This window comes from Rhinolophus sinicus, linkage group LG06 (assembly GCF_036562045.2).
Source record: "Rhinolophus sinicus isolate RSC01 linkage group LG06, ASM3656204v1, whole genome shotgun sequence".
In the NCBI taxonomy this organism is placed as follows: Eukaryota; Metazoa; Chordata; class Mammalia; order Chiroptera; family Rhinolophidae; genus Rhinolophus; species Rhinolophus sinicus.
Window position 1 is genome coordinate 1992137 of NC_133756.1, and position 21913 is coordinate 2014049.

The following is a 21913-nucleotide window of genomic DNA, read 5'->3' on the forward strand; positions in this document are numbered from 1 at the left end:
AGCTTTACTTGTGTCCAGTAATTCTATAGTAATATACTGCCAGAGCATACCACACAGTATAATACACTATATTTGTAATATTTTCATAATCCATCAAGGATATCATCTAAATTCTGTTTTTCCTGAACCCTCCATGTGATCTTCACATTCTGGGTCAAGTGGGGCAACTCTCCCCAGAATTAATGATGTAGACTAGTGTTCCTCAATCTCTACAAACCATGTAACCCTACTTTCTTAAACTTGAAAAACAGATGTTTCCTCTGACTTTATTTAGAATCAATATGAAATAAATATAATCACTGAAAACAAAGCAAAGCAATCGTACAAAATATCACTGTTTCCGAACCACGCACGCTTTTGCTGTCTTCCACCCGCTCCCCCCACCCCTAACTTGGGAAATCACCATCAGGAAGCCGAGTTTTAAGGAATACAGATTACCCCCCCCCATATATCTCCATAAAGCAAGACCTTAAAGAATTAAAACACAGACAAAACCTCCTCTGATCCTCTTTTAGAAGATGAGTAAAATCTATACATATCAGGCTAAAAGCAAAGTTTTAAAAAGTGAAGGTGTGTATAACAAAGAATGAAGAAAGCCATGTCTGCTGAATGAAATACAAATTACAAACGTCCAAGATGGCAGCTTTCCAAACTTCTATGACTAATAAGAGCTTGTCAAAGGTAAATTATGCATTTTGTTTGGGAAGGACAAAATTTTTTTTAAAAATAAGGATTTTATTTCTGTAAGATTTTCCTCCTAGTATTGAAGTATTTCCTGAATGATATTCCCTTTCAGGTATGAACCAGACCAAATGCCTTTTATTAAGCTGAAACTCTAGCTCTGTTCCAGTATTTTTACACAAACACACACACGCTTGCTAAATTCTAGTATAAAAAGTACAGAATTGCCAAAAGGGGCCTTACAACCTCAATAAAGCTGTTTTTAAAAGGAGGAGAGGGGGTGGTTTTAAAGAAATTGTCCAACCCTCTTCTTTTACAGATAAAAATGTTGAAATTTACAAAGTCTAAGAACCTCCCTTAGGATCTTCAGCAAGTTAGAAACAAAGATTAAAACACAGGTCTCCTGCCTCCGAAGAAAACGCTGATATTTCCTCTACCCCTGAGCAGTTCTTCGATCTGAGCAGTTCTTCGATCACAGCTATTTTAAATCAAAGCTATGTTCTATAAATTCTAAAACTACGAAAACAAAACTGAAAAAGCTATTGTTGTTATAAAAGGTATCATTCATTCTGCTACTCAAAAGTCTAAAGCTCTTGACAATGGACTAATAAGCTAAAGGGTTATTAACATTTGTGGAAAATACAAAATATGCTTGTATTTTATTTGGCCAATAGCAAACCTCACACATCAATACTCCTTATAATGCACATCTATTCCATACAGCAGACTGACATTTCCTGGGGAAAACACTTTGTTCTCGTGAACAAACACAAATACAATGAAATGTCAAAGAAAAACAGATACTACTGTAAAGAAAAACAGTAGTAGCTAAAACATTGGGACAAGAAAGCCAAGAACTGAAATGAGAAAACTGCTTGGGTCTTCGTATTTATGAGATTTTAGAGTGTTTAGAGTGTTTCCTTAGCGTCGAGAGGGGGAATCATACAAAGAATCATACATGTGGAATCAAAAGACCATGACTGCTCTTTGGAGAAATGGCTGATGCTAGGACTGGGGCAGGGGGAAAACATGATGAGCCTGGAGCTTATTACAGCACAAGACAGTGGTGACAAAAATAAAAGCATGGGCATGTCAATCAGACAGAGGAGTCAATCTGAAAAGGCCTCCAAGAGACAAAGCTGGAACAATCTGTGTAAAGTAAATAATGTAAAAATAAATAATATAGTACTTTGGATTATGACATGAGTTCAGACTGACATAAATAAGACTTAAATAAATAACTGGGAAGAAGAGACAAATGTTCCTTACAGAAGAATTCCAAATAATATATGTAGATACTCCCCCCTTCAGGAGGAAAAGCTTAATGCTCACTGCTTGAGTGGCTGGATTTAGGAACACAATCCCAAAGAACCAAGTGTGGAAAAGGGAAGTCCCTGCTTTACAGTGGAGAGACCTGGCGAATGCCAGCTTAGCCACGTGGTGAGTCTGACATCACCAAGGGATGGCATGTGGATGGCATGCAATGATGCAACGGGAAGTTAACTTCACCTGCGTGAGTCTTCCCAGAAAACCCCAAATCCCAGGCTAATCACAAGAAAAACCAGCCAAAGCCAAAGAACTCTTCAAACTGTCAAGATAATAAAAAACACAGTAAGACTGAAAACCTGCCACAGACCAAAGGAGACTAGGAGAATCACGTTTGGTTTAGTTAACAGTAATACACCAAGGTTAATTTCTTAGTTTTGACAAATGTACCAGATATTTTTTCCCCCTTTTCCCGCCTCCCCCCCACTCTGGTTCAAGCCGTTGTTTCTCAGTCTAGTTGTGTAGGACACAGCTCCCTGGCCCATGCTGGTATTATGAGCCTTGCTCCCCCGGGTTGAGGCAGTTGGTCGCTGGTTGTCTGTCCTCAGCACACAGCAGCACACAACCACCTTCAGCTGCTCATGACAGCCCAGCTCCAGGAAGAGCTGTTGTTCACAATCTTAGCTGTAGAGGGCGCAGCTCACTGGCCCATGTGGGAATCGAACAGGCGACCTCCGCGTAGGAGCACACCGCTCCAACCACCTGAGCCACAGGGCCGGCCCGAATGTACCAGATATTAATATTAGGGGAAACTGGATGAAGGGTATATGGGAATTCTCTATATTACCTCTGTCACTTTTTTATAAGTCTCAAAAATAATTGTATTATAATTTCTGGAATAACCAAAATAAACGTTTATTTTACAAAAAGTCTAGGACTGGATGGAACCCTGATGCCATGATTTCTAGTTACGTAACCTTGAGCAAGTCACTTTCCTTAATATTTTCGCTTATAAACTGATAATATTAGTATCTGTGCAGCCTACTTCATAGTCCTGTTGTGAAGTTCCAACGAAATAACAAACGTGAACATGTTTATAAGCTGAACAGACAAACTATACATATCCGCTAAGCACAGAAGGTGAACCAAGGGCAAGGCCCGTTTTGGTAGAACAGATGAGTCTTTGTCAGCTCAGTACTCGCTCTGGTCTATTCCATTTCCAGCACATGAGTACTAGATAAAAGACGGGCAAAGTTATTCCACCAGGCTTCCCTGACTTTTATCCCCAACCCATCAGGCCAGTCACACAAAGTGTAATTCTGCTGATCCATGGATGCTTCTAGGTTTATGATAATACTTGTTTAAAAAACTCCGAGTGAACAGACAACTGTAAATTACAGTCTACCTCACTCTTTAGTCTACAAAGAATATACGCATATAACTGGACTTTGAGTTCCCTAAAAACAATCAACCACATCTCAATGCTTTTGATAGTAGGCATTTAATAAACATTCACTGATTACAAACAGGGTTTGGGGGATGCTTTCCGAATTTATGGTTACAGCATCACTTGGGAAGGATGCTGTTAGGAACTGCAACTTAAGTCATTTAAGTTCTGAGTGCCTCAATTTCTCTATCTGTAGGATGACGGGACCAAAAGAGGAAAATCTCCAGCTCCTTTTAGTTCTATTGAAGTTAGAAATTGTGTCTTCAGTTTAAAAATGCTGCATAGTTTATAATAACAACTCAAAATACTGCATTATACATCTCCCTCCCAAAACATATAGATTTTAGAAATGAAAGAAGAAACCGAATCACAATATCACACGTGTGACACTTCCTGGGGGGTTCATAGATTTCTCTCGGGTCACTGCTGAGCCCATTTCTTTGCTCTTCCATGTTCAACTAGCTGACTTAAGAGAATTGCCCATAATCAAGAGGGCTGGGGCAACGGATGCAAAACCATTTCTCTTTCTTTAGGATTACAAAATCTCATGTCCACTTCCAGGGCCGAATCCTGCCAAACCTCAAGGACACTCATTTGCTGGAGGCCAGGTGGGGCTCCATCTTAAAGGCTCCTTAAGTGTGAATATTCCACTTTAGGCATTAAAAGGTGACAGACCCTTGTGCATCCGAAGATTTCAAAACCTTAATTTTTCTTAAACTCACTCGTTTAGACTCCAATTGGGAGACTGGAGAGAAATAACAAGAAAAACTCCCAGCATATTCCCAAATCATCGTAGAGGATGACTTCTTGGATACCTACTATGAGTTCAACAGATAAAAGAGAAATACAAGGTAGCTTTATTCTGAGTTCCAATCTAGTTAGGGAAACATGATGAATGCACACAAAACTAAGAATGGTTTGTATGGCATACTCTCTAAGGGTTATAAGTGTTCTGGGTCAAGTACAAAGACTGAAATAGGAACAGAAAATGTGCTCTGAAAATCAGGACATGGGTTACATGAGAAGGGGGGAGGCTGATTCCAGAGGACCTTGAAACCTTTTGGACTAGATTATAATTGGAAATAAGGAGACAAAGGAGCAGGTGACATGTCTTAGCTTTCCTAATAAGCCATAAATTCCCTAGGGGGCAGGGACTATAGTGTGTGGAAACCACTCCACACAAGAAGGTACTCCTGGGCCTTCAGGAGACTCAGAGGTTATGACCTCAGGAATGACAGCAGCGCTGTCCGATCTCGCGTGTCCCGCTGTGCACGTAGAGTGCTAGTGGGTAGTCTGGGGTCAGACACAGCACAGGGTGAAGGACCAGGTTGGCTGAAATGGGGAGACAGGAAGAGGGAGGGATCAACCCCGTGTCACAACAGGAGACTGATTCCCAGCATCTCCCACTAACAAGACATCAGTACTTTTTCCAAATTCACAAAGTAAACAGCATGATCCTAGGAATAATGCTATATAATGTGAGCCCTTTATAATAAAAACATACAGAGGGTGTCAAAAAACAACAACACCGAATACACAGTTTAAGAAAGGAAAACTACTAAAATTGTAATACTTGATATATACCGATAACAAAAGATGAATACAAGTCACGTTTGACTTCTGCAATTACAAGGTGCTCAAAGTGGTTCCCATCAGCGTCCACAAACTTTTGATTACAGCGAACTCCTGCTTGAGCAATGTTGACCAAACTGTCCAGCTGCATACATTTTTTTGGCACCCCCGGTATATAAAACACCCCCCACGTTGGTGGCAAAAATATGTATAAAATACCCCTGTTTGGGTGGCCTAAAGGCCACTCCAGTGAGATGAATCAAGCAAGCCAGCATAGGACACTCCTACTGTGTTTCCCCGAAAATAAGACTGGGTCTTATATTAAGGTTTGCTCCAAAAGACGCTTTAGGGCTTACGTTCAGAGGATGGCCTCCTGAAAAATCACGCTGGGCTTATTTTCAGTTTAGGTCTTATTTTTGGGGAAACACGGTATTACAGAACAGAGAACTATAATATATAAGCTAAAAGCAAAGGGTTTCCACCGCGACTAGCCTCCCAAGCCCAGCGGCCTTGTAGGGGTCCCGATGCAGCCCTCTGGCCTTGGGGTTTCTGCCTAAGCCCCTGCCTCCAGCCAGCTTCTTAATCTCTCTCAAAACCTCTCCCTCTCCCAAGCTGTAGACTAAATGGAAACAACAGGGCTTCTTTCTGAAGAAGAAAAGGCTTTTAACACAGGAGGAGCAACCAACGATTAGCAATCAGCTATATGACAAAGGTTGTCATTTCAATGTCATTCCTGAGAGCATTCTTAGCCAAAGACATTTACGATTAAAGAATGATTCCAAGTTTGCTGAAATTCCTTCAGCTGTGCTGCTTACTATGAGATAATGATGTTCATTATCAAAATGGGAGAAGGAAACGGAGGGGAAACTGAAGACGATCGGGCCTTGCATCAATCACCACCAAGCCCATTTTTGCCCCAGGACCTTTGCACCAGTTGTTCCTTCTGTCTGAAAGATCACCCCACAGATACGCCTTGCTTCACTCAGGCCTCTGCTAAAATGTCACCCCTTAATGAGACCTGCAGACATCTATCTTATTAAAATAGTAATGCTTTCCTCCTCTCAGCAGCACTTACTCCATCAGGATTTTCTATTTTTCTCCACAATTATCACCACCTGGCAGATTTCACGGTTTTTTAGAAATCTTTTTTTTTTTTCTCACTAGACTATAAGCAACGTGGCCTAGGGCAGGACCTAGCAAACACATGGGAGAGTTTAAGTAAGTCTGTACTAAAGGAAGGCCGCATGAATTGGCAGTGTTCAGTAGGCCCCTGGTAAGACAAGATATAAACTCTATGGTAAAACATAATAAAACATATCGAGCAAACGTGGAGGGACCAGAATAACAACTGTAAATGGGGTATGGAAGGACGTTCCCCATGTTCTAAAGTAACAATCCTGTTTTGTTTTGTTTTTAAGGCAGAATTTGTGTGAAAAGTCTCCCCTAAAACCCAACCCCCATGGCATGAGCCTGAAGCAGTGGCTCCTTGTGGCCGTGCTGTGTCAGGCACAGCGCCCCAGCATGGAGGGCCCTTCCCGAGGACCCCTCCCCCGCTGGACAGGGAGCCCCAACTGAGAGCTGCTCAGCTGTGCATCCCCAGCTCCTGAGACAGCGCCTGGCAAACAGAGGCCCGAAACAAGGGTTCAAACGTATGTGTGGAAGCAGGATAAAGACCATCTGCTGACATGTTAAAGGAGAATTTAGGCTAAATTATTACCGAGTACATTAAAGACTAGCAGTGAGATGAGGACATGGATTCTGTGTTTCTAACCCAGACCCCAACACTATCCCAGAGGCCAAACATGTCATTTGGCTTCTGACTTGTTCCAAACAGACCCTGTTGTTCTTTTTTCTTCCTGCTTCCAGAGCAGAGGTTATCGACCACAGATGGAGACAGAACACAGGAGTCAAAATTATAGTCGCTATCTGACTCGATCTTTTATTTAAAGTGTTTAATGAAGAAGCACTTAAATTATATCACAGTCTTTAAAAATATTTTGATAACCATTATTTCCATAGAATTGGTTTCCTTTGTAATCCTGTATGTTTTATTACAGGCACTTAAAAACCTATTTTGAGAAGCCGATCAAAGGCTTCACCAGTTTGCCGAAGGGACTAATGGAAAGAAAACAGTTAAGAACTCCAGTTCTCGAGGGCAGAAAAGGCAACCAGAGAACTTGTTCCACTAGACCTGACAATCCTGTCAAGATGAAACAGGCCGATAAAGGATTTGCTGGGGACACTTGAGCAAGAATGAGCACGTCTTCGGAGAGGTCACGACAGCTGGAAAGGGTTAAGGATAAGGCCCCGAGTCGGACATATTCAAGATGTCCGATGGGAGAACACCAAAGGGAACGGAGGGAAGATAAGCATAATTCCAAAACAAGACTGTAAAATAAAACTCGCCCAAGAGGATTAGACTCTGGGCAAACACAAAATGATCTAAAGATAGGGGAAGGAACTAGGAAAACCAGTTTGTCCTCCCAGGAGTTTAATAAGCACAGATTTTGAAAAGGAAACGGAAGGACACTTTCTCTCCTACTGGACTGTAAACTCTTCCAGGAAAGAAACCGAGTCTCTCTCATCTTTGCACTCCCGTGACCTAGCACTGTGTCCGATACACAGTTAGCCCCAAATAAATGCTGCACGAACTGAAATGTACAAGCAACATCATCAATGATGACTATAAAAAAGTAGCAATCAACTATAAGAAAAATATTAGCCATATTTATAAAGTTTGAAGACACGAAAAAGGAATGTCGTATTAACAATGCAGTTTTAAAAAATTAAATGACTGATAAATGCAAACTTCAGAACAGCTGTGACCTGCTGGGGTGGGGGATTGGAGAGCCAGAGATTCCATCGAGAGTTCACACGCATTACTATGTCTCGTGTATGTTATCGTGTGTGTCCAGAATATTTTGTAACAGCGTTTTTGTCTAATCTTAGAAGAAAATGAATAGGCTTAGGAATTTTTTAAATTCTGCTCAGAGCACCAGGAAGAGCTAAGGGACAGACCCGCTGGACGTGGAGTTCTCTAAATAGAACTCAAGCTTTATTTTGCCTCTAACATTTCCAACAAAAAATTTTTTTTTTCGTTTAGTCATTTCACTGGTGGCATTTACAGAGTACCTACCATGTGCTAGCGTGCTTCTGGGGATAAGGGAATGAACAACAGTGAAGGGGTCCCCACCCTAACCTGATGTTCGAAAGGGAGTGGGGGATAGAGATTTTTAAAATAAATAAATAATTGATATTCCTATTGGGAGGCGGTCTTTGCAGATGTAATCAAGTTAAGATAAGGTCACGCTGGATTACAGAGGTCCCTAAGCCAATAACTGCTGTCCTTATGAAAAAAGAGGGAAGGCTGGACACAGACAGATGGCCGTGAGAAGATGGAGGCAGAGGTCAGAGTGGTGCCGCTGCCATCAGCCAAGAAACGCCAAGAATGGCAGCAACAGAAGCTGCAAGAGGCAAGGATTCTTCCGTAGAGCCATCAGCGGGAGCACTGGACTGCGGACACTGGACTTCGGACTTCTGGCTTCCAAAACTGGGAGAAAACAAGTGTCTGTTGTTTCAGGCCATCAAGCTTGTGATACTTTGCCACGGGCGCCCCAGGAAATGAACACTGAAGCAGATGGCACTGCAAGGAGCTGGGACTACAGATGGGAGAAGCAAGCGGCAGGACTCGCTACAGCTTCCCAACCCTCGCTTTCGTTCCGTGATCTGAAAGCATCTCAACTGAGAAGGCGCCCAGTGACAGCCACGTCACTCCTGGATGACGGACTCCTTCCCATGGGACGCAGCCCACCCAGTATTTGTCTCTGCTAAAAAGCACTTCTTGATTCTGGAACCGAAGTCTCCCCTTCACATCCCCTAGATAACAAATCTACCTACTGGCCCTACGTCTACCATCTTAGGACCACAGAAAACAAGCAGAAGCTATCGTCTTCCTCCCAGCAACGTCTCCCATTTTTCTAATGGCGAGCTATCACATCCTCTTGTGATTTCTTTTCTTTAAGCTACGCTACACAGGCTTGTGCAGTTTTGGTCATTTTCTCTTGTGATTCATTCTATTCAGCGCCTGTCATGTGCCAGGCACGGGGCATAGAGCAGTGACTAAAACGTCCGTAAGTCCCTGTCGCATACAGCTTATGCTCTGGGAGGGGAGGCAGAGAAAACAGGATATACAGGTAATACATGTGCTACACTGGCTGGCGATAAGAGCTCAAGACAAGTATCTGTGTCAGACAGAGGCTGTGCTTTTTGGGAGAGCGGCCAGGGCAGTCTTATTAAGAAAGCGACACTTAAATAAACATCTGAAAGCCAAGCAAAACAGCCTTGTGGATTTTAGGGCACGAGCATTCGAGGCACAGAAACAGCAAATATAAAAGTCCCAAATACGGATCATGCCTGGAATGTTCCAGAACAGCAGGGAAGCCAGTACGGCTGGAACAGGGGGAGTAAGAACAGAGAGAGAGGCGGTCAGAGCCAGGGCAGTGCCACATCACACAGCCCTGGGCGTGGTGCAGACTTTGACTTTCATTCTGAATGAGGCAGGGAGCCAATGGAGGGTTCAGGACAGAGAACTTATGTGACCTGTCTTATGGGGGGAGGGAGGGTCTGTTTTCTGTTTTGTTTCAAACTTGTTTATTTAATCAATTTCACTCATATTTGTTCACCCAACCTGCCAAGGGCATGCCTAGTAATATCTACCTGTTTGAGATCATGAATAATGGTGATTATGTGAGAAACATAACTAGGTGTGCTGAACCAACCATTGAGAGTTGTCCAAGGCTTTTTGTTAGTTTGTGACAGCAACGTAACGAGCTCACGGTAAAACCTAACGCTGCCGTTACACGAGGTGGTACTTAGGCTTTGGTGGGACCCACTCACTGTACACTGAAAACAGACTGAAGTGCAGCACCGGTGGACCTGGAGAGACCAGTTAGGAGGCCACTCCAGTGATGCAGGCACGGTATGCTGGTGCCTGGAACCGGGGTAGAAACAATGCGGGTGGTGAGATGAGAAGAGGGAGAGAATCTGGTCTAGTTCTAATTTGCCGATGGACCTAGAGAAGGGGCCAGCAAGCTACAGCCCACGGGCCATATCGGACCCCACGACCTGTTTTTGTAAATAAAGTTTGATTAGAACGCAGCTACGCTCCTTCCTTTACATAGTGCCATGGCTGCTTTTGTGCCACAGGGGCGGACGAGAACAGCTGTGACAGAGACTGTACAACCTTCAAAGCCAAAAATATTTACTATCGGGTACTTTACAGGAAGAGTTTTACAACCCTGATCTATAGAGATAAGGTTTTAGGCTTAAGTAACTAGAAACAAAAAAGGGTTGTCATTTATTGAGACCGGGTCCTAGGCGATGAGATGTGAAGAAACAGCAGGAGCTTGATTTTGGACACGTTAACTGAGATGCTTATGAGACGATGTATAAGCCTGAGGTTCAAGGAACAGGTCTGAGCTGGATATACAAACGCAGGAGTCGTCAGATTAGAGGCAGTAATGAAAGCCAAAAACCAGATGAAATCGGCAGGAGAATAAACAGAGAGCGAGAGGATGAGAGGCTAAGTACTGAGCCCTGGCAGCTTGCCATTTAGGAGTCAGGGAAATGAAAAAGAACCATCCAGAGAACGAAGAAGGAACAGATAGAGAGACAGGATGAAAACCGGAGAGAGTGGAGTTCTGGAGGACAAAAGAACAAAGTGTGTCAAGGAGAAGAGGGCCAAAGCCACGTCAAAGCAGGCTGCTAGGTCAGAGCAGACAGTGACTCAGAGTGGACCACGAGAGGCCTCACCTGACCGGAGTCGACTCAGCAGAGCGGGTACAAGGACAGAAGGAGAGCAAGGACAGGCAACTCGTTCCAGAAGTTCTGTTGTGAAGGGGTGCAGAGATGTGGGTGGAAGCTGGCAGGGGAAATGAGATCAAGAGTCCCTTTCTATTTATTCCCACGATGGGAGAAGGAACAGCATGGATAATGGCTGTTAAAAATTAAATAAAAATAAAAGTTTCCCACTTGAGATGGAAAACGTGACAAAGCAGCAGAGATGGGAGCTGCTGGAGCCACGGCTCTGAGCAGGTGAGAGGTGAGATGTGGGATATGGCCTTCGACAAGGGCAGGGACACTGCAGGCTTCACAAGAACTGGCCACAGGCAGATAGGTAGGTGGATGCGATGATGGGAGCTTAAGGCGGTTCCCTTCTGTCTGCGCCTGTTTTCTCCCTGAACTAGGAAGGCAGGCCTAAGGGTACGCGTCAGCTAAGGGCACGCATGGAGAGTCAGTGCTGCAGACTGGAGGGGAAGGACAGAACACGGCAGAGTGGGGAGGGGAGCAGGAAGTAGGGTACAACTGCTTCCCAGTGTCCAGGGTCCACTTGAGTTTGATCGCGAACCTGAAGTGAGACAGCAAGGTGCTGGGTTTTTCTCTAGCCTTGTTCACTGCGTGAGACAGAGAGTAGGTGGGGAACGGGATTTAAAACCAAGATCATGGTTTAATCAAGCAAATTAAGACAAAGTGAGAGAAGGGATTGACAATAGTGATTGACTATAGAATTTACGCAGCGTAAGCGGGGAAGTGAGGACACGAGGGAAGAAGGACCACTGGATCTGGGCACTGCAGGGAGGGAGCAGGGAAGCTGAAGGTGGGAGTTGAAAGTCACTGAGCTGGAAAGGTCTAGAGCACTCCCATGGCAGTGAGTGGCCGAAGTCGGGTGGAGGACAGGGTCACTGACAGATCAGGGTCCCGGAAGGCTCATCTACGCAGCTACCGCCATCATCATGAATTAAGACAGAAAAGGGGTTGAAGAGGCAGACCATGGACGGAAGGAGGCGGGATGCCCGGATGCAGAGGACAGCGGGAGACAAGGAAGCGGGGTGGGGCGTGGAGTCTGATGACACAAGGTTCAGTGTGTTTTTAGGGAGGGGGAAGAATGGTCTAGAGGACAAAATGAGAGATAACAGAAGAAGAGCACAAACTCCAGGACAGCACCAAGGGGAAGGGTGGTTCAGAGCAGGATTTTGCTGCTGCTGACCATAAGGATTTCAGAATTTGGGGAGGGGTGGAGGACGGTTCAGAAAGGTATATAGAATAGGCCATGTGGAGATTAGAGACTGGGGGACAAGGTGGGACCTGGGAGACTTGGTGGCTGGCATATGCAGGGATAAGGGACGTGCTGAGATTATTCCTGGTGGTGCTGAGGGGCTTGCCAGGAGCACACAGGTCTGGGTCTCCCGCCTGACCTTTGGCCATGCGGTGAGATTTTGAAGCCCCTCCCCAGCCCATTAGCGCCCCTCTGGACAATTCCGAGCATTCCATGGGCCTGATGATGCTGAGACGGACAAGCAGCACTGTTTCCAAGGAAAAGGTAAAAACACCACTGGAATCCTAAACCCTGCGCCTATCAGAGGCCCAGCACAGCTTCTCAAAGGGGGTGTCTGGGGAGACACTTCAGGCAAAGGCACTGTTTATTACTAATGAATGTTTTGGCCGGAACCGCTCTCACTTTTATAATTAACAGAATTATGTATAAGTGTTTCTATTTACAAGGGGAAGAGTCTACAGTGATGTCTAACAAGAGTTACAGGAACAGAAACTCTGTAAACACTTAACTGACAAGTTACCCAAGGTCAAGACCACATTATTTGGAAGGCGACTGAGGGAGAGCATATTCAATGACAGCAGAATGAACAATTATGTGTTAAATTGTTAGGTGATCTGATGAGCAATGCAGGGCTCTCAGCACCTGCTATTTCATAATTAGAATCTTAAGTAATTATAACAATTACTCTAATGGAAATGATTATTACGTTTGATAGAAAAGTTCATTTAGAGAAAGGACAGGTATTTTCAAATACACAGCATGCGTCAATATCATCATTTCCCAACAAAGATCATCCTAGATGTCAACCATGAGTTCATTAATTATAAAGAAATAAACCATTACGATGGTTAAATGATTGTCAATGGGATAGTTACGAAACATCGTATCAGGTCAACTTCTATGCCCGGAAAACTTGGAGGAAGAATTCTAAGCCAATAGAGAACAAAGACAAGGAAACGCGTAACAGGACGCTTGTTACTTTAACCATTCTTTCCATCTTGCATTTTCAGATTATTTTATCTTAAAAGAAAAGCATCGCCCAAACTCCAAATCAGCAGAATGAAATTTAGTCTTAATCACTTTGCCATCACAGATAAGACCCTGTTTGAAAAAAAAAGGATAAAAATGATGGAAAGGAAAACAAGCCGTTTTAACAGACTACGATCAAAACGAATAGACATTTAACAAAACACACAGTAATGATAAAATTTCAACTGTCGCTGGCAGGACTTTAAAAAGTTCTGTCTGATTTAGTTTACGCTGTTGTGGAAATGTCACAACTGGAAGCGGAATAGAAAGCTGTGGTTAGAATGGTGACACGTCCAGGTGTGAAGAAGGAAAGGCTTACCTGATGCACCTATTGGGGAGGTAGCTGGGGTCATGTTGTGGACGTTGAGACCAAGACTCTGGGAGGGGCCGGGGGCCGATGCTGCGATGGGGGGCCCCGGGGGGTTCTCCCTCTGGGGCGAGGTGAGCGGGGTGGTCGGCTGGGAGGTCTGTCCACCAGCAAGTCGTGCAAGTCGCCTCCGTCGGATCTGCAACGTGAGGGGAACAAGGGCCATCTGTAACCGGGCTCAGAAACACAGTTCCGCCCGAGAAGGACGACATTTTCAATACCCACCAATTACCATACCGGAGCCGACAACGAAACATGCCTTGAGCAAACAGTGCTCATTTGAAACAAGCGATAACGGTGGGCCAGGTCTCTTGCAAGCTGCCACCTCACACTGAATCGCCTTACCATCAGTTTCATACCGTGAATTTACAACAAGCATGCTACACACTGAAACACACTAAAGCTTGTTGTTATTTTAATCCAACTATGTAACTTGGTCATTTTCAACAGGCAAGACTGAAAATAAATATCCAATTTCGTTCACTAAAACAATGAGAGAAAGTAACAAAAGTTATACTAAGTCGCAAACTTGACTACTATCACTTTCAAGAGCAAAATGATTAGGTTTTTCTTAATTTCAATAAAAATAGCCCCTAAACTTCTTCCTTGCACTACTATCCAAGTTATGATGTGATACCCAACACGTAGCACAGCATCCCAGTGGGTCACAGAAATGTTTCTCTCACATTTTGACAGACGTTAATTCACAACCAGTCAATAAACTCTCCCTGACCACCCGCTGTCCCAGGAGTGAGGCTATGTAACAATTACGATATGAGGTCTGGCTCTAAGGCAGCAAAGAAACAAACCAACCCGGCGGTTGCTCACACTTTTTCCATGACGAATAAGGAGGGTGAAAAATTATGACAAATGCTAACTGGGACAGGCCTGAACTAACAACCTATCTGTTACTCTAACACTGTAGCAAGTCTGCTCCTTTTAGTGTTGAGACAACCAAGAACACCCTGATTCTTGACCCCAAAGTCCAAAAGCCCCTCCTGTGCCCCGACTGCAAATATACCTATCAGTGAATATATAGAAAACCCTGAAGTTGTTCAGTTGTCCACCTGCCTACTGAACTTATCTAATCCCTTGAAGGAAGGGATTAGGTCATATTTGTTTAATAAACACTGATGTAGCCCTTACCTATCTTCTAGCAATGCTCTAAGCACTTTACAAACGCACACTTATTTAATCCTCATAACCCACTGAGGTAGGTAGGCATTTATATTATGTCCATTTTATATACGAGCAAACTGAGACACGGAGAGGTTGTATCTTGCCTGATGAGTAAGTGGCAGAGCTGGGTTCTGAACTCATGCAGTCTGGTTCTGGTGTCTGTGCTCTCACCACAAGACCAGCAGTCTCCAGCACCTTTTCAGAGGGTCTGAGAGGCCAAAATGATTTTTATAACACTAAGACAGTTGCCTTTTCATGCTCATTCTCCAACAAGTGTCCACTGGAGTTCTCCAGAGACTCCATGGCATGTGACGTTACAACTTCTTTAAATAAAGTTACTATGGGAATCCAGCTGTCTTCTATAAAGTCAGACATTAAAATGATTTGCAAAAGTGAAATTAATGTCACTCCTCTCATGCAATTTGAGAAATGCAGTGGTTTTCAATAAAAACACGTTTATATCAACATACAGTGGCTTTTATTATTTTTGAAAGAATTAATGATTTTGTTTCAATTTCTCAGTTTTCATTTCTAACCTGGTAAATGTCACTAGCTATAACCTGCCGACACCAAAGCTCTCTGGGATCCTCAATATTTTGTAACGGTGAAAAGCGATGCTGAGACCCAAACCTGAGAGCTGCAGCGCCTCCCCAGGCTGCCTCTCTCATCTTGATCTCCCAAAAGCTGAGCACAGCACCTGTAACAGGTGCTCGATGCTCACTGACCTGAACTGCACAGAAAAGGAAAAATGGGGAAGTCGTCACAACTCACCCAAGGAGAAGTGGTTGAGATGAAAAACTCACTGAAAGAAATGAATGAAGTATTTATCTCCAGAACCCTTGACAGTGGGGGGAGGAGGGGTGGGCCGGCAATTCCCACCCCCACCCTCTTCTCAACCCAGTTACGCAAGCCAGAGAGCCAGCGTCTGCGTCCACGGCGTCTTTGCTTCCTTCCTCTCCTCAAACACAGACAATTTATCACCAAGTCCTGGTCCTCCAACCCTCTCCTCTCAGCTCCTCAGCCACCACCCTAGCCAGGCCACCGTCCTCTCACACCAGGACCTGTGCAAAAGCTTCCTAAAGGATCCACCTGTGTCCACTCTGGCCTCATATTCCTTTCTTTATACACTTGCAAAGTTTTAGGTTTCTGAAATGCAATTCAGAACCATAACGAGGTAACACCTCACACCCTTAGGATGGCGACTGTCAAACAACATAAAATAAGAAGCGTGAGCAAGGATGTGGTGACATCGGACCCTGTGCCCTGCTGGGACTGTAAACAGGGGCAGCCACTGTGGAAACCAGTATGGAGATTCCACAAAAAATTAAAACTAGAACTACCACATGATCCAGCAACTCCACTTCTGGGCATATGCACAAAAAAACAGAAAGCAGGGACTCGAACAGGTTATTTGTTCAGCAATGTCCACAGCAGCATTATTTGCAAGAACCAAAAGGTGGAAGCAACCCGAGAGTCCACCGATGGATGAACGGATAAACGAGATGTGGTCCATACACACAATGGAACGTCACTGAGCCTTAGAAAGGAAGGAAATTCTGACACGTGGGCCGGCCTGGTGGCTCAGGCGGTTAGAGCTCCGTGCTCCTAACTCCGAAGGCTGCCGGTTCGATTCCCACATGGGCCAGTGGGCTCTCAACCACAAGGTTGCCAGTTCAATTCCTCGACTCCCGCAAGGGATGGTGGGCAGCGCCCCCTGCAACTAGCAACAGCAACTGGACCTGTAGCTGAGCTGCACCCTCTACAACTAAGATTGAAAGGATAACAACTTGACTTGGAAAAAAGTCCTGGAAGTACACACTGTTCCCCAATAAAGTCCTGTTCCCCTTCCCCCAATAAAATCTTTAAAAAAAGAAAGAAATTCTGACACGTGCCACAGCCCGGATGAACCTGGAGGACATGACGCTAAGTGAAGCAAGCCGGTCACCAACAGACAAACACCATGGTTCCACTTACAGAAGGTCCCGAGACTAGGTGAATTCATAGACAGAAAGCAGAATGGTGGTCGCCAAGGGCTGTGGAGATTTTCAAACTCTGCCCAAGCACAGAACACGATCCCAATGAGAAGAAAGCACGTGATCACAGCTGCCCCTACCATCCATCCTCCACACAACAATCACAGTAACTCCTTCAAAGCACACTCGCTCTCCCCTGCATGAACCCTTCAATGGCTTCCCACTGCACGTGGAGTCCCCACCATGTCTTACAGAGCCTCTGGCTGCCTCTCCGGGCTCATGGTGGGCCACACCAGGTGGCAGCCACCCTGGCCCTGACAGGCCCTAGAACTTCGCAAGCCCCATCTTACCTCCGGCTACTTGCAATGCCTTTAACCTGGGAGCATTTTCTCATTAATTCTTGGCATGGCTGGTTCTTTCTTGCGTCCATTCTCAGCTTGAATGTCGCCTCCTGGAGCACTTCTCTGATCACCTTGGCTAGCTCAGCCCTCCCTGCCACACTCATGGGATGTTATGGCCTCTATGCACATCCTTCAAGCACTCCTCATGCTCTGTAAGTATCTACTTCTTACTCACCGTCCTACTGTCTGTTTCCCGAGCGGAACGGAAGCTCCATGAGCAAAGCACGTCCGCTTGGCCCCTGCTGAAGCCCCAGCACTGAGCAGGGGGCCAGGCACAGAGCAGCTCTGCACTCACTCAGCAATGGGAGAAATGAATACATGGAGTTGAGGGAGGCGAAGTCCTGAAACCACACACAAGAACGTTTAACTGAACATTCACAGCCCAGACAGTGTTTCAGACTTGTGACACTGACTCCTCTTCAGATATTCATGCATTCAGCACACACTCATCAAGCACAGTAAACCCAACAGTTCCACTCCCACGGAGCTCAGCTTCTAGCGGAGGCCGAAGAGCAACAGCCAAAGGAACAGAATGGTCACGAGCACCGTTAGAGAAAAATGAAGTGAGGGAGGGGCAGCAGGGCATGTCGGGGGAGGGCAGCACAAGTTTTATATCAGGAAGGTTGGAAAAACCTCCGTGGTAAAGGGGCATCTGAAAGCACATGAAGGAAGAGAGAAAGCAAGGCACGTGGGAACCTGGGGAGTGCAGTGGGGCTGTGCCTGGCGTGTTCAAGGGAGACGGGTGTGGCGAGAGCAAAACGAGCAGGGAGAAACAGCACCAGAGGAGTTCAGGGTTGGGAAGGGGCTTTGAGGGCCTTTGAGAAGCCACCAGGGGGCTCTGATCAGAAAAGTGACATGATCTGACTCACATGTTAAAATGATTCTTTTAGCTGCTATGGAGTAAACTGTAGAGGACAGGAGCAGGCAGGGAGACTGCTTAGGAGGCTAGTGCGATAATCGAGCGGAGGGCGGGTGATGACGTAGACCAGAGTGGGCAGCTCTGAAGATCGTGGTGAGTGGTCACCTGGGATACAGGTTGAAAGTAGAGCTCAAGCTCATGGGATTTGCTGACGGGTTGGATACAGAGTAGGAAAGAACCAGGGGAGGTAAGGATGACACCAGTCTTGGGCCTAAGCAATGTACAAGCTCAGTTCACTGAGAAAGACAGTAAGAAGAATGGAAGGGGGTAGAGATACATTCTTCCAGGAGCATGATTAGTAAACATGCAGATGGAATCGTCAAGCAGATACAGGATCTGATGCGCAGGACACAGGGCAGGTTAGGATGACAATTTGAAAGCTGTCAGCTTCTGGATGGCATTTAAAGCCATGAGAGAGTGTGATCACCTAGGCAGTGCGTGTGGACAGAGACTAAGAAGTCGGAGGAGGAAGCCCTACATCCAACACACCAACAATCAAAGCTGGGGAGATGGGGTGAAACCAACAACGGAGAGTGAGCAAGTCCTGTCAAGAGACCTCTGGGACTGGTTCTCCAGGAGAACTGGCTTTCGAGAAGCTAATCAGAGTCCTTCAAGAAAGTGACTGACCTCACTCTATTCACAAGGTAACACGAAGACTGCGAGTTGACCATTGCATCTGGCAATGACGTGGTAGTTGAGGGCCTTGTCAACAGCTGTTTTGATGGAATGTTGGGGATGAATGTTGGGGACTGGAGTGGGTCCAAGACAGAATGTGCAGAAAAAAAGTGGACACAAGAAATACAGAGGATTTTTACTGTAAAAAAAGAATAAATGGAGCGAACAGGGGAAGGAAAGCAGATTCAAGAGAGGTTTGACTGGTTTCTTTTACAGGTGGAAGAAAGCACAGTATGACTGCACGCTGGGAGGGAAGGTTGGTGATGCAGGAGAATGGACAGCACTAGATGTGATGGTGGTGGCTTGCTGAAGCTTTCCTCTGACGGCCTTTATTTTCTCAGTGAAATGGAAAACAAGGTCATCAGCTGAAAGGAGCGTGCAGAAAGATGAGTTGGGGTGTAAAGAGAGAAAGTAAGGTATAAAGCAGTCACCTCGAAGAGTGAGAGAATGAAGGTACTAAGGAAATAAAGGAGGACTGCAGGGCAACCCTAGGTAAGCTCACGCCTGTTTGAGGTCATGAATGCAAAACAAAACCATTCAAGGGCAGCCGGATGGCTCAGTTGGTTAGAGCGCGAGCTCTGAACCACAGGGTTGCTGGTTTGATTCCCACATGGGCCAGTGAGCTGCACCCTCCACAATAGATTGAAGACAACGAGCTGCCGCTGAGCTGCCAGAGGGGTGTTCGGATGGCTCGGCTGGTTAGAGCCCAAGCCCTTAACAACAAGGTTGCCGGTTCAATTCCCACATGGGATGGTGGGCTGCGCCCCCTGCAACTAAGATTGAAAAACGGTGACTGGACTTGGAGCTGAGCTGCGCCCTCCACAGCTAGACTGAAGGACAACAACTTGGAGCTGACGGGCCCTGGAGAAACACACTGTTCCCCAATAAAATTAAAAAGAAAAAGAAAAAGAAACCATTCAAGATGGTGGTGTATTTGTCTCCAGCCACAATGAGCGTCATAGGTGCAAGTACAGGGAAAGCTGGATTTAACCCCAGCTGGGCGTTTTGCCGGGCCGGTAGGTCAGGGGGAGAGAGGGACAAAGAGTTGAGGGGGTGTGGAAAGGAGGGATTATGATGACGGTCCAGAGCCCACCAGATGACGAGAGTTAAGTGCGGGCATGTATGGAGGGAAGCCAGGTGGCGGCAGATCCCAGTGGTGTTACACTTAAGACGTGATAATAAACGTGGTTTAGCCGAGTGAAATGGACCTGGCATTGGTCAGGAAACCTGCACGCTGGTGCCCATGGATTGGTGGTGCTTGTTGTGATGTCGGGTAACTCTTTTAACTCTTTAGAGTCTCTGTTTCCTCAGTTAGAAAGTAGGGGTAGGGCGGCCGGTTGGCTCCGTGGTTAGAGCACAGTGCTCATAACATCTAGGTCGCCAGTTCAATTCCCACCTGGGCCAGGGAGCTGCGCCTTCCACAACTAGACTGAAAACGACGACTTGACTTGGAGCTGACGGGTCCTGGAAAAACACACTGTTCTTCCCCAATAAAAAATTTAAAAAAAAAAGAAAAAGAAAGGGATAATAAACTCAGCCTTAAACGCTTTCACAGGTTATTGTTACAATGGAATGGGAAGGCATATGAAAAGGTGCTTCAAGAACTACGGTACAAGTGAAGACAGATTAACGGTGGTATATTTTTACACGGGAATCTACAATCAATCAAATGAATGCACTTGTGTCCTAAGCAACCACCTGGATGAACCTTACAACAGCACCAAGTAAAAGAAGCCAGAAGTAAAAAACATAGATTGCATGATTCCATTTATCTGATGTTCAAATACAAGAAAACAAACCTAAAACATTAGTCCAGTGGTTACCTCAGGCAGGAAGGGTGGGGGTACAGGCGAGACGCTTGGGGGAGGCATGAGCGAGCTCCTAGGGTGCTTCGTGATGGTCTTTAACTGGATACGAGTTTCCCAGGTGTGTCCACTTTGTGACAATTCTGTGGGTTGTATGCTCATAACTGAGCAGTGAGTTCATGGGTATTCATCTTATGCTTCATAACTTATGTGTTAAGTACAGTCCTTTATATGCTTCAAACAGGATATAATTTTTAAAAGTAAATCCTAATTAACCCTCAAGGCCCACTAGAAAGCTACATTCACTATGAGGATTCGACATTTTAAAAAATTTAGTGTAAAGTAAAATACCTTATCCAAACACTGTATTTACTACCTGATACTGTTTTAATTTTAATTTTTAAAAATGTGTTTGTGTATACATACCAATACGACAGAACACCTGGTGAAGAGAGACTACATTTTCACAGAAACCAGCATTTGGGAATTAGCTAGAAGTTACATGTCATTACTTCAGAGGCAGCTTAACTTAGGAGCCCAGGCTTGATTTCAAATTCAAATTCAACCTGCGCTACTTACGAGCGAGGTTAAGTTCAAGATGAGCCTCTTAGCTTCTCTGTGCGTCAGTTTTCCTCGTCTCTACCATGGGGATGAAAATAGAGATGTAAGAAAACTTGCGCTTTCTCCACTTCATTTTTCTTCACGGCTCCTACTACATGCATGATGTTTATTATGCTAACTCACTACCCCTGACTCAAGTTTCTTAAGGCAAAGACTTCTCAGCGTTTTTCTCTGATGTCTCATCAGTGCCTACGTATATGCCTGGCACATACTAGGTGCTCTTTGAATATTCGCTGAATGAATGAAAGAAGAAATAAAAAATACCAGAAAATGCATTGCACATAAAGTTTACTGATTATGGAATAATATTGTCATTATCTTTGAAAAAACACACACACTGTTTTGGGGAAGATATGAAACCACTTTAAATTTGGGTGCCAAGCTCAGCCTCAGATGTTAGATTCAGATGTTCTCCTCGGTGATATCAACATGGAATTGATGTCCTGACTCACTGCAATATGGGCTTGAAGGAAGAAAGGAAGTTTTCCAAAAAGCAAGATCTCCATGGTGCTGGTATTCCCCTATCGCCACCACCATGACCCCACAAACACAGGTTTTAAAAAAAGAATGAAAAATCAAGACTTTGTGAAATATACTGAGATGGAAGAGGGACAAAGGCAGGTCCACGCGTGACATGAACTGGTAGGAGTTGACTGGGAGGACCTGACCTGACCCCCGTCTTAAAGACCTCTTGCTAAGAGAAGAAAACGGCCGTGAATGGGGCAGTGCTCTGGGCTGCCCACAGCTGCGCTGGTGCTGTCGCTGTCGGTAGAAGACAGCGCCCTTCAGCCTTGGGTAGACTGACCACTTTGCACACTGCTGGTGGCTTTGAACCGGTTTAGCAACCTGAGGACCCTGGGAATA

At 45.1% G+C, this 21913-nt stretch overlaps 1 protein-coding gene across 4 annotated transcripts in view; it reads right to left on the reverse strand.

The window, feature by feature from the left end:
* The window catches only part of UBE4B (ubiquitination factor E4B), a 111699-nt gene that overhangs the window by 66098 nt on the left and 23688 nt on the right, over positions 1–21913 (reverse strand). For all 4 annotated transcript variants that reach the window (XM_019746743.2, XM_019746741.2, XM_019746742.2 and 1 more), the window contains exon 2: positions 13429–13615. In XM_019746743.2, the coding sequence (XP_019602302.2) occupies positions 13429–13615 (187 nt within the window). The remainder of the gene's footprint in view (positions 1–13428; positions 13616–21913) is intronic.